The sequence below is a fragment of the Accipiter gentilis genome, chromosome 11 (assembly GCF_929443795.1).
Source record: "Accipiter gentilis chromosome 11, bAccGen1.1, whole genome shotgun sequence".
NCBI lineage: Eukaryota > Metazoa > Chordata > Aves > Accipitriformes > Accipitridae > Astur > Astur gentilis.
Genome location: NC_064890.1, coordinates 26,080,409 through 26,093,900, shown reverse-complemented (window position 1 = coordinate 26,093,900; position 13,492 = coordinate 26,080,409). Strand labels below are relative to the sequence as shown.

The 13,492-nt window shown below is 35.3% G+C and overlaps 1 protein-coding gene across 1 annotated transcript in view; it reads right to left on the bottom strand.

The window, feature by feature from the left end:
* Nucleotides 1–468: 468 nt before the first annotated feature.
* Nucleotides 469–13,492, bottom strand: part of FAM3C (FAM3 metabolism regulating signaling molecule C) — a 32,236-nt gene continuing 19,212 nt past the window's right edge. Inside the window, exons 4-10 of the mRNA XM_049814157.1 lie at nt 13,271–13,300; nt 12,726–12,849; nt 7,978–8,036; nt 6,449–6,499; nt 5,887–5,971; nt 3,276–3,402; nt 469–2,226 (exon numbers count right to left, since the gene is read on the bottom strand). Coding sequence (XP_049670114.1) covers nt 2,137–2,226; nt 3,276–3,402; nt 5,887–5,971; nt 6,449–6,499; nt 7,978–8,036; nt 12,726–12,849; nt 13,271–13,300 — 566 coding nt within the window. The 3' untranslated portion in view covers nt 469–2,136. The remainder of the gene's footprint in view (nt 2,227–3,275; nt 3,403–5,886; nt 5,972–6,448; nt 6,500–7,977; nt 8,037–12,725; nt 12,850–13,270; nt 13,301–13,492) is intronic.

Below are 13,492 nucleotides of genomic sequence, written 5' to 3'. Positions count from 1 at the left end.
AGCCCACTCAAGGCAGAAGAGGTGGCATGACTAGATCTTGTGGCAAGTCAACAGACCACAGTGATGGCCAATCCACTACGAGTTTTATGTACTTGAAGAGAGTCTAATTGTGATACGATACAGCTGTGAGGACATGGGTTGGAGAATGAGGAAGATTTCCATCAAAATCACAAGAATTAAAGTATTTAAGTTACAAAAATAATCCTACCATTTTACTGCTTTAAAATCCATTGTTTAAAAGGTTTGTGGCAGGTACAACTTCAAGGGGTTAAAGAAAGTCATAATATATTTACTCAATTTGGATTGCTGAAAAAAAAAAAAAAAGGCACACATTCAAAAGACACAAGGGCATGAAATAGAAGTTATTTTCCAATTGACAGAAACAGGGGGGTTTACTTTGATGAAAAAAATATACATGGTTTTGACATGTCCTCCTACACAAGAAAATGAGACATGTAACAAAAGCAGTTTCCACTGTATAAGGTGCATTTATTGCTGTTCTAACATTAAACTTGAGGGAAAACCACATTATTTAACAGGCTACTTAAATGTACAGAACAACTCAATCCAGTCTTACTCTGGTATCACAGGTTATTTATTTGACTTACAAGGTAATTCCCAATATTGCTTGAAACTTTTAGTGCACAGAATTAAATTTGTCTTGGAAGACATCAACAATAATAGTACTTTGAGTGCCACTGTGTTCAACTCACACTGGATTCCTGGAAAATCCTTTGTGGCTTTTGCCCCATGGTATTAGCTAGAAGTTTTGGAAGATTATACCAGAACTCATGACATAAAGCTCCGAGAGATTACACCCAATTCTGTGTCAGCCCCTATTTTCTGAATACAGACACCATCAGTTATACCGTACTAACTTAATTTCAGCAAAAGTTCAAACTGGCCCTACTTAAAAGAAACAGAAGTTTCCAAAGAAAGCAATGTTTTCTCACAGCTCTGATACAAGCTAAAGAGTAAGGCAACTTCAAGTTGGTCCAATTTTTTCCATTAAAAAAAAGGATGAAGGAAACATTGTCCATTAAGCTTAAATGTCACACAATGCACAATCCAAGATACAATGCTTTCTCTAACATCTCACCATAAGAACAACTTGCCTCAGCTCTCATTAGATGTAACACAGGTAGTAAATGTGCACAATTATGTAAGCTGAAACAACTCTCGCTAGAAGGCAGACTGCTTTCTAACAGGCTCTGTGTGATGGGAAATATATTCCTGAGGTTAGAACTAAAAGAGGAAGCTCCTCCATTATGCACATTTACTATGTGACTAGCCACTACAGCTGAAGAGCCATGGGTAGAACCAATGGCTAAGCAGCAGTACAAGAACTGCAATAAAACCCAAACAAGTTAGCCACAGTACTGCTGCTTAACATGCCAAGTCTCTTCTACAAAGTAAACATTAATTTCAAGTTAAGTACAAATCCTTCCAAGCTGCTTTTATATACTATGCACACTATTTATATATTTACTTTTGCTCTTCCCCCTAATAAAAATAATTTCTATTGTGCTTCCTGTGGCATATGTGTGTTACACTATCATGTATTCTTCCTTTGCTGATTACTCAAGTTTTGATGGGGAACTACAAAATAAATTTCTGGAGCACTTGGTATTAGAATAACCAAACAGCTTTAATAAAAAGTGATGCTGCCATTAAAAAGGCAGAGGATTAAAAAAAAAATTAAAGCTCTTTATTAACTTATCACTAAAATCTACACTATTCCACAAAGGTTACATACTCACAGCAACATTACGCTGTTAAGAGGACAGTACAACATTTGTCAGGATCTGTTTATTATCCACATATGCAATTTATTAGCCAGTTGTCTACAAGATATTATTTACCACAGGCAAACTAAATACTGTGCTTTTAAGAAACCTGCATAGAAATGATTTGATGTTTCTTTTATTTTGGACATATTTACAAAAAGAATTTCTAGGTGTGTTAGCAATAAATAATTCCAATATTCAAAATGTCAGTGCTCATGCACACACCGACAAGATGGTTGCATGCTTTAAAAATATTATTTACAGTACAGTCTCCTTCATAGCCCTCTCCCTAATAATAGCAGAAAGTGCATTTTTTCCCATATTCTTTCTCCGTTCTTTTTGTTTTCATTTAGTCTTGCTTCTGAGGGATACAGCCTTCCATCTCCACTACTTCTGGCCAGCCTTCATACTTGTTTGTGTCCTTGTTGTTCTTTATATGCTATAAATAGAAAACATCAATCTACCATTAATGTAAAGCCATTTATCCTTTTGCTTTAACTCACAGCTTTAAAAGACATTTTATTTCCTTATTTTCAGGCCACGAACAAAGAGAAGACATCACTATTAGCCTCTTGTGCTTTGTATCAAATATAACAATCTCTCAGTATCCACCACAATGTAACTTCTCAGACAAGTGTATGCTAAAAACAGTTAAGACATACTGGGAAAACATTTTTAAAATTTATTATGGATGTTTATTTAGGAAGAGAGACAAGCAAAGAAAAGACCAACTGCATTAAACCATAAACCACTAGCAAAAAATAAATAAGGATACTAAATATACAAGGCACTGAAAACAAAGCCAGATTTTAAAGAACATTATTTAATGTTGAATGTTCGCCTTTTTTGAAAATTAGGGGTTATTTTTCCACCAAGCAACCATTTGCAGTCAGATAAGACATTACTGCCTCCAAGAGTTTGCCACTGCTCCTGCACTAGTTCCCACTCCCTCACAAAAGAGAACACACCTTCCTTATTCTCCTAGTACAAGGCTACCTTTACCGGTAATTAAAGGCAACAATGACACATCTTGAATTGTAACAGCTAAAGTATGGGAATGTATTCTATTTCACAAATTTTGCTGTGGCAGCAGTAATTTTTGACAGAAGAGCAAAGTGAACAGCTGGGAACACCAACACCTTAACCACCACTTTTCCGTTGGAGGTCTACCATTGTTAGTCCATCTAAAATACAAGTGTTAGGCAGTAAGTTTTGAATTCTTCAGCTTAATTGGATTCATTAAAGAGATAAATGATCTAGTTACTGGGATAATAAGATCTACCCCATGTAAGATTTTTTCTTATTTGTGAATCACCAAAGAATCTTTTATGTACATTCAAAAGGAGGAGGCCAAGTCAAGGAATAAATCTGAAGATAACACTGTGTGCCACTACTGCAATAGATACCCATCGTGAACAAATGCATGGTATTTATAAAGCCTTTATTAATGTAAGCTGTTAAATTCCAGTATGTTATATAATCACAGACCTGTTCAAACGGACTTTTAGTCTTAATTCCTTTTCCACCACAGAAGACCCAGTTGTCTCTAAAGCCAAGGTTAGTAATAGATGTGCTTCCTAATTCAGCGATCAGCTTCCGTGCTTCCTCATTAAGCCTTGAGCAAAACAGAGAAGTTCAATATGTGAATAAAATACATGCCCTTAGAACTTTCATTGTTCAATGGACCATTCATCTTTAATCTGATAAACATAGTTTAAGTCGGTCAATATTGGGCAAGATCCATCTTTCAAAATCAGATACGGCTAATTCTGAAATCACCTGATCTAACGAGCACTGCTCTTTAATCTCAAGGAACCAGCATACAAACCTATCAGTACACCAACAAAAGCCAAGAACCCTCTCCTGTGGGAATTTATACATACATCTCAAGTCATGTTAGCAATTCTCCAAGCAACTAAAAAAAGTCAACCTTTAAAGTAAACATTGTTTGCAGGCTCAAGCCAAAGTCTAGATAAAGTAAAAGCTATTTTAGATTAGAAGAATGACATAAATATATGAAAGAAGTTCTTGTCTGCTTGGGACAATTAATTCAAAATTTATAACCCACAGCACGGTTCAGTTCCTGTAGGTCCAACTTGGATAATTTTAGTATGGAAGGGAAAACGATTCTGTAGGATGATAAATTATCATTCCAAAACGTCCAAATAACAGCTCTTTATTTCTTCCTTTCAGTTACTATATTTGCCTGCTTACTAAACAAAACATACAACTTCTGATTATTACTACTTACTGAGATATAGTTGTACGATTCACTTTAGCTAAAATTATGAAAACGATTAGGTACTTTGGAGGTTATTTACACAACCCACACTTCAAGTTTCTAGAGCATTAGGGCAGCTTATATTTTAAAAAAATAAAAATAAAAATACTTTATCTTTTAAATATGTTGGTTCACAATTTGAATTGTTTTTAAGAACCGGCGTTTATGATTACCATCAACCACCAGTGATAAGGTTTTGGCTAATTATGTAATATCACTAATAAGTAGTAGTTCCTGGCTGTCAGCATGAATTGCCCAAATTCACCTTCTTGTTTAGCTGATATTGTATCTACATACAAGCTTTCAAAAACATCAGCTGTGACATGATTATTGAAACTAACTGTACTTATCTAAAACATCAAAGAAGGGAAAAAGAGCAAAAAGAAAAGCAATACGACAAATGAACAGAATAACAGACAGAAGATCCAGCCTTGGCATAAAGAAACATTAAATTGCTTTCTTCTCCTAGAACCTGTGAACATACAGACACTTAACTATTTACCACAATTATTGCACATGGCAAAGTCAGGACTTTGTCACAGGAAAGCTGCTCCTGTATCAAAAATACTGACAAGTTGTGGATAACAAATTGAACCAAAATAAGAGAAAAAAGGTACAGAACACATTAGCAAAAAAAGTTAAATATTATTAAAACAACATAGGAAAAGGAAAAAAAAAACCCTCCTCTTAATTTTCACTATGAACAGCAATCCTTTACAGCATGACGTAACTGAGGAGGAGGTTACAATACAAATTCTACAGTAATTTTTAGTATCTATTAAAGCTGACCAAAGTTGGGAAGGTTGGAAAATAATGCTTGAAGTAAAACCTCTTAGGCTGTCCCTACATTAATAAATTGAATAGTTTTAGGGTGGAACAGTCCAAACACTGAGGCCAAAAAGTATGAGGCGCATACTAGCAACCTCTCAGACTTCAAAAGGAAGGATACAGGCAAAGCCTATTGGGAATGGTCTCTGCACCCCCGGCATGACTGAACTCTGTCCTGGAGTTGATCTGAGAAGAGTGCTGGATGGAACTGACCAGTTTCCACCAGAGTATCTTCTCACAGTCACATTCCTATGTCTGGACATATCTGAATTTACTAGCATAAGACAGAATGAGCTATCAGCAATAGGAAAACAAGCACATCTCCGAAGAGACAGATATCCTTGGCAGCATACATAAAAGAAAAAAAAGAAAAGAAAAAAAAAAAAGAGGTGGGCCACATTCTACGAGAGCAGCTAGAAACCTACAGGGTCTTCAGGAACCAAGGAGGATAAGGGTATGGTTTAAAAAAAAAGTACAATGCCTGACATGCAAATATATTCTTCAGAGCTATGAGAAAGCAGTTTGTTGGATGGACCATATATCCTATGTTTTCTTGTTGCATTAACACCTCTTCTCAGAGAAGCAAAAAGCCAACTTTGTCTACTGATATAGCAATTACCGATTAGTCAACTACTAATGTCTAGCCTTTTCAGATTTTCAAACACTCGTACTAATTCTCCTAAAGGGTCTAATTTAATATCTAATTTATTGTTTCTCTGTTATTGGCATCACAAAAGTATACACCTAACAGTCCTCTCTGTATATACATACATAACCCATTACACCTGGTTAGTTTTAATTTGATCCTTGTTGTCCCCAAATCACATCAGCATTATAAAACTAATAAACTGAAAGCATAGTTTCAAATCCATCATCTGGGAAGAACAAAACTTTATCAAAAGTGATTGTGTGATAAAGAATGCACTTTTTTCAGTATAAAACAGCATTTAAAAGTTTAAGCAGTTTTTACTATATAAATCAATGACATACTTGGTTGCACCATCATCATATGTTCCCATTAACACTATCGTTCCATCCTGGATGGACTTCAGAAATTCAATAAATGGTGCCACATCTGAAAAAAGAGAGAGAACACAAAGAACTGTTTAATAACAAGCAACCATTCCATATTTAAACACCTGCAATACCTTCCTGCAAAGACATTCCTTCTAAGAGTATTTGTAAATGTTCTTACATATTTATAAAAAGATGCTAAGTGGGAGGAAGATAAAATGCAGGACAGAACTCTTTAATTTTATAGAAAGAGTTTCATCCATATTGTGTAAAGACATAACCACTAGTGGGAACTACTCAGGAGAACAAGTGTGTTTGATTAACCATACCATTCCCTCCCACCTCAACTATTTGTGTTTCTTTAAAGTTGCACTCTCCTCACAATTGCAAAGGTAGAGGTGAAGCACTCCCTTAACTATCACCTTAAACCGTCACAGCAAATGGAGCCTGGAGAAGGAGCGGGGGGGGGGGGGGGGGGGGGGAAGGAAAGAGGCATTCAAGTTGTTTCTCTCTAACCAGCTGACGTGACTGCACCTACCTCCTCCCCACATGTCAAAGAATTTGGTGTCTAATGGTTCTCCTGTTTTACCTAGAGAAAGAGAAATATTTGGTGTCATCAAATATAGCCAAAATTATTTTACAGACAACATGCCCAACTCCTCCTCTTAATGACTCTTTCACAGAAAGTGCTGCAGAAGACACCACGTAAATCAATTACTATGGTAACTCTTATCTTTTATGAAGATTGCTCCTTAAACAGCATAATAGTTGGTGAAAAGGTGCAGGAAAAGGTAAGAGGAAAAAAAGAAAAGAGAGAAGATGCAAACTTCTGATTTTGCTTCAAGTGGAATATAAAATAAAACAAAAAGTCCACAGCCTCTAAAACCAATAAAGATAATTCACTGCATATATTTGCCTTTTTTTCTTAACTTGTTTTTGCAAAAATAAATAGTACAGCAGTAGGTTGCCTTTAGTGCCACATAGAAAGTAAGAAAGATTAAAATTACACTGCATGTTTTGCTACAGACTGGAAATTCTTAGTTGATTTAAACATCCAGAACAAATAGAAGAAAGTGGACAATATAGTAATCTCATTAGCTTTTTTTGGTTTGTTTGGGTTTTTTGTTGTTTTGTTTTTTTTTTTTTAAAACTATGCTGTCTACAAAGGCAGTATTTGATGGAAGGTAGAGTTTTCTTTTTAATACATACATTCATTTAAAAAGTTTGGAAGATGGGGAGAAAGACTGGCAGCTATATAATACACAGGTAGGTTATTTGGTTTTGAAGAGATTGAGACAATTTTGGAGGGCAAAATAGGATTAGGTGAGTATTGTTCAAGTCATGCTTTAGATGATGTAAACCTGAGTACAATCCAAAAATAACATGAATTTATACTGCAGTGAAATGACAAAGTACTATCTCAGTGCTACAAGGAATTGCTTCTTACACATTAATGACAAATCTGTGAGTACCGACATTCAGTTCAGCTTTCAAGGTGACACACAGGTAAATTTGTTTGGGTTTAATGAAAGTTAAGAATCCTGAACACAATTACATAACATGATGTATTTAGGGACAAGATCTATAGATATGGACTGATCAAATTTACTGATTTCAAACTAGGAAATAATGAGCTGGTCTTTCCATGTAGTAACAGAATTGCTAAATTTAAGTTTCACTGAAAAGAGAGCAACAGAAGAATTTAGTCTACAGAGTTTTTTATTAGTGGTGGCAACACACAAAGTCAAAAGTAGCAGCATGCATCTCATGTCTTTTTCCATTTTATATGTGCATTAGGAATTTATCTGATGACCGAGATAGTCACCACAGCACTGCACATTACTATTTTTACTACACATTTTTAGAAACAAAAATGCAGTTTTTCTACTTTCTAACAAAAAGGTATAAGTGCCAAAATCTGGCATTATGTCAGTATAAATATGCTGAATACTTACTTCCTTTTCTGCTCCTGCTTGCCTTTTATCATCCCTTAGTATTTCACCTTAAATTTCAGAAACAATTTGGAAATGAAGACAATCTAATCTGCTCACTTAAAATGTCACTTACCATTGACCAAGGCCACATTTATTCCTCTGCCAACATTATTTTTAACTCCACTCATTAAACTGAAACAAAATAAACAATGTTATTTTTAACAGGGCAATTTTCTGATGTGAAGTATTTCTGATTTTTAAATAGGAACAATCAAATTGTAAGAGATACATAGTTGAAAGACCACATGTTCATGAGTACTTAAATGAAGCAAAATCTCCTAGAACTAATCCATGTGCTCTTATGGCACCATTGAATTGAGAACAACAGACCAAATATCCTCAGTTGTATCCATTTCATTTGATCACTTAATCATCTTGGTTTCAAAGTACGTGTGTACATTAAAAGTGTCACAAAAAATAAAGTGCTACTAATATATTTAAGAAAATTCCTTGCAGTTAAAGAGACTGAAACAAATAATAATTTAAGGAACTTAGCACAGTCATGTGACCAACATTTTAAGCTTTTTTGTAAGCACATGATGAACAAAAATGTGTTTGAGTTTAAAAGCTAACTGAACGGAGGCATTTCAAATTAGTATTGCAGCATCCCATTAAGAAACAAGAAAGTCAAAGCAGTTAGCTACTTGTACCTATAATAGGAAAACTAAATCCAAGAAAAATAGTTAATACACTGATGGGACTTTTCTTTAAAGTTTAATATAATCTTGGAGTACAGTTACACATCCCAATAAAACTGTTACAATCTATTACAGTAATTACTTGGCCTAACTCAGAGCGGCAAAGGAGCTGGAAAGAAGAGATGCACTGTGAAAGGGAAGCCCTTCCGAGCTGTAACGAAGAGCTAATGGGAATGTCAAAACTGTCAGCTAGGATGCTGTGCTGCCTTGGGCCGTGGTGGGTGTACCGCTCCAGTGGGAAGAAGCTTCCAGAACTCCTCACCCCTTTTCACTGGCACCATATAGAGATCTCTCTTCTGCCTCCAGGCCCCAAATATCCCAGCATTAACATTTTGAAGCTCGGAGTAGAAGAGTTAACATAGACAAGGAGAAATAGGAGTAAGGGTTGAAACAACTACATAAATTAAGATAATGAAGAGTCTTCAGCTGAAATTCAAGAACGAATGTCAGCATAAGCACATAGGCGCACATATCTCGTTAATTACAGACATACTCCAACAGATGCTTTAATTCCATCCCGATCAGGATTTCTTTAACCTCCCTAGCTTGTTCTAGGAAGGGGCTCACATTTCTTCTGCGATCATATGATTTTCAGGTCATGTCTGAACATCCATTCTAAGCAACTTTTTGGAAGGACCACATCCTTACACACACAGCTGCAACATCAGCCTTCTCATGCTAACTTTTTAGTGACAGGCCTGAAACAAGAAATGGTCCATCAGAAGCATGACAAAAGTCTTCCTCTCTGATGCCATCTTTTGCACCCAGGATGAAGACAGAAGCCAAAATTTAGAAGAATGTCAAATTTCATAGACAGCTATCACAGACTCAGTATTAGCTAGTTCAGAGAGGCTGTAAAAGACTACCAGTTAATGCTAACTCTTGGCACAGTGACTTAAGTTTTAAAGAACTAGTAATCAGAGATGAAAGAGTCCATATTCTTCTGTTAGTCCTTTAAGTTATACCATCTGCCAAAAAACTTTGACTAAAATTAAAACTCTAATTTAATAATTTCTAAAACGGAAGACTTGACATTTTCTGCTGAAATGCAGAATTCACTTGGTTAGTAGGGAAGCATTCTAGGCACTGGAGGATCATTTCTTCTCTGATCGCATGATTTTCATATCATGTCTGAACATCTGTTCTAAATGATAAAAATATATGGCAAATAAAGACTGAAAACATAAATTAAAAAAGGGCAGTGGAGTTCTGAATGTATTACTTTGCTCATACAAAATTTAAGGGACTCTTAATTTACCAAAAAGAATAAGAAATTCCTTTTATTTTAACTACAAAATTCTCTGTAAATAAATACCAGTCAAAAAAAATATCCAATAGTGGGGTGACTAGATGCTGAAAATCCACACATACATAACAAAAGTTATAATTGATTTCAGACAACAAAAAAATTCTGCAAATATGAATACTTGAATAACTAGTTATTAAAGGAATGTAGTGCAACATTCTGCTATAAGGTTACTGTGGCACAATCATGCAACTGGCTTCTTAATAGAAGTAGTAAAACTGCCTGGAGAAGTTGCTGGTAAAGTAGTATAGCAGTATCACCCCTTCTTCTAAAAAGGCCATAAAGTAGCAACTACAATATTTAATATTTTGATGACAACTACAGTTACTTTTTTCTTGTTTGGATTATGTCCTTCCAATATAGGAGAACAAGGCTATAACTGAACTTCTATATAGCAGAATTTCTGTTTCACACCAAAATATCTATACAATTAAAGACAAATTGAGAAATTAAACGCATTCTGAATTATATCAGCACCTTTAGTGCTCTCAAACTGCGTGACATCCTTATGTTTAATACACAGCAAAAAAACTACATTGTAAATATCATTGACAATTTATGAAAACTTGTCCATGCTTCCTTGTCTTGGAAGTATGAAGAAGAATAAAAAGTAATCAGAAAAAAAGCATTTTGCAGGAGTGAGTTCACAAAATATCACTTAAAAAAGAGCTACTGAAGAGGAAATAAATTCCTTCAGAGCTCTAAGATACTACTTGACACATTTGAGATACCTTGTGCACCAAGTCTCAAACACTACAGGCTGTAATGTGACAGTTTTCTCACAGGAGGGCAGCCGTTCATCAGTTTTAGAATTCCTCCAACAATTTACAATCACAAGTTATGGGAGCTTTTGAAAGAGAAATCAAACGTCTTGTGAGCAAAGCAGGAGATAATATAAAATTCATCAAATTTTCCAGTGGACATTTAAATAGACATAACAAGTCCTCCTCAGAAGGAATTCAGAAAGATTTCTGCCATGAGAAACTGGATTTAAGACTTCAATAGCTGTGCACTAAGGTGTACGCTAGTATTCAAAGAACACAAGATTTCTTGCCAGCAACTACTTTCTTTTCATCACTTTCTTCGGTGAACTATCCAGTAGAGGATTTTTTTTTAGGGGGGATGACAGGAACAACAATCTCTTCTTAGTTAACCAGTAAGTGAGACACTTAAAAAAACCCCAAAACAAACCCAAACCCTACAATCCTCAAGTTATGTTTCTTGCACTCCCACAACTTTTAATCAGTGAATCATCCCAAGTCTTCACAGATATTAAGCTAGGAACCAGAATAAGAAGGTAGCAAGTTTTGTTAACATCAATAAAATACCATGCAGAGAAACATCAATAAAATACCACGCAGAGAGATAGATAAGACTGTCCAAGGTCATAAAGCAAATCAGTGATAAGAATGGAAAGCAGAAAGCGGCAGCTTTCCATTAGTACGTGCCAAGGGTGAGCTCACACTCACTTTGCACATGCTCCCGGACTACACCGTGATGTCCTACTGCTAACGCACTCCTACACAAGCAAGGAAGCTTGAGCTAAGTCAACCTCACAAAAGAACGGCTTGAAATTTGAATGGTGCTCATGTTTCTGCTAATAATGCAAAGCAAAGAAGCTGCACGTGTTTAGCTGTCAGGGAAAAAAGCTCCCATTTCAATTTCGCTACATCTTAATTGCTAGATTTACCGCTAAAAATAAAATACAGTCTTGTCTTTAAGATCATATAAGACTAATCTTACAGTTACTTTAACGTGATGGAAAATGTAAACCAATACTTTTATTCTTTTATAGATTAATTATCCTATTTACTACATTACATGGGGTTATGTTGTTCACAGTGAGGTTGCCATTTCCTCTAGAATTCATTAGCAGTAACCGCTGTACATGCTATCTGAACCACTCTGTACTAACATAGCACGGGCGGAGAAACAGCTAAACTGGAGTAGTTTAAATGCAAACGGAAGGCAAAGGCTTGTAAGTGTGACTGATATTAAAAAAAAATAGTTATACAAAGCCGCACGCTTTGGGTGACAATGAGCAGGGACAACCTAAGAGCAAAGAAACAAAGAGTCTAAAAATAAGTATTAATATTCCCATTATGGGGATTACTGAAAGGTATTCAGTTAAATACTCTACGCACAGTATTATTGATAATACTGTGTTAAAAATACAGTTATTAAATACAGGACTTAAGCTCAAAACCAAACTGTGTTTTAAGCAGTTCCTCTCCTCATATCACAATTATTTTAAGTTTATTAACTGCAGTTACTATCAGCACAATTAAATAACTACTGATCATTAAAATACTATTTTTCCCTTTTGAAGTCACCCTTTAAAGAGAAGTGGAAAATATGTTCTGACATTGGCACTATAGAAATAGTTTAAAAGATGCTTGCAAAAGACAATTCCACAGCACAGTTTTACCTGATGATATTCAGTTAGAAGTACCAAGAGTAACTACTTAAAAATACAATTGTTCACTGAATTATTATTAGAGGCATAAGAACAAGTTACTTGGAGGCAAGCTTGTATCTGCTTGACAAATTCTAATTAATCCTTAAGTCTGTAAACCTGAAATAAAGCATAAGCTATCTTGCATGTATTAAAATAGCGTACATTTCTGCATTTATTGCAGCGTATTATGTGTGCTTCATCAGAGATTAAGTTATAATGCAATAAAATTTTTTCACGTGATCAAACCATTGGCAAAACAAAACCTACAAAGAATCATTTAAACTACTGATTTTGTGTGCAAAGTGATCCAAGACAGCATTTGAAAGAGATACTTAGAGACAACAGGTAAAAATACTTACACATTATCTTCTACACAGATTTTAGGTCCAACTACATTTGCTGCTCCACTTGCCATTTTGAATGCAAAATGCTTTTCAGGACAAGCTTTAGAGATCCCACATTTGTATCTTGGAGGTTTTGTAGCTTTCAAAAGGAAATAAAACAGGATTTTAGAGGCAGCACCATGGGTAGGCTAACAGAGAAATATCAGTTATTTTTCTGAAGGCATTCAAGGAAAAGAGCAAAGACAAACGGTATCTTATCTGCAGTTTCATAGCAGCTTAAAATAATCTAGGTTCCTGCAGCACCTCATTATTCTACTTCTTGTTCTCACCCTGCTGCTTGCCCTGTCACTGTCATCAAAAGCCACAAGACAAAACTACAAGTGAAATGCTGGCAAAAACCAGACTTTACCCAAAACTTAGGAAAATCAGGAAAAGAGGAAAATTAGTTTCTGATTGCATTTGAAATATAATTAAGACTTTCTCAACGACGAAAATTCAACAGTCCTTCTGTTATTAGCAAAAGCAAGTCACAGCAATAACACATGCATATGAATACTCACAGCGTGCAGCTGCATCCAGTGCTGATCTAGCTAAAATGCAAAAAGAAAGTTTTACAAAATGTCTGCTATAAAATATCCTATAAATTTAAAACCTTTCTGTACCCCTATAAAAACAGGTTGGTTGAAATGAAGTCTCAAATACATCTGAACATTATGTTCCAATAAAAACATTAACCTTTACACAGGAGAAGAATATGACTCTCCAACCGACAGCAAGATCAA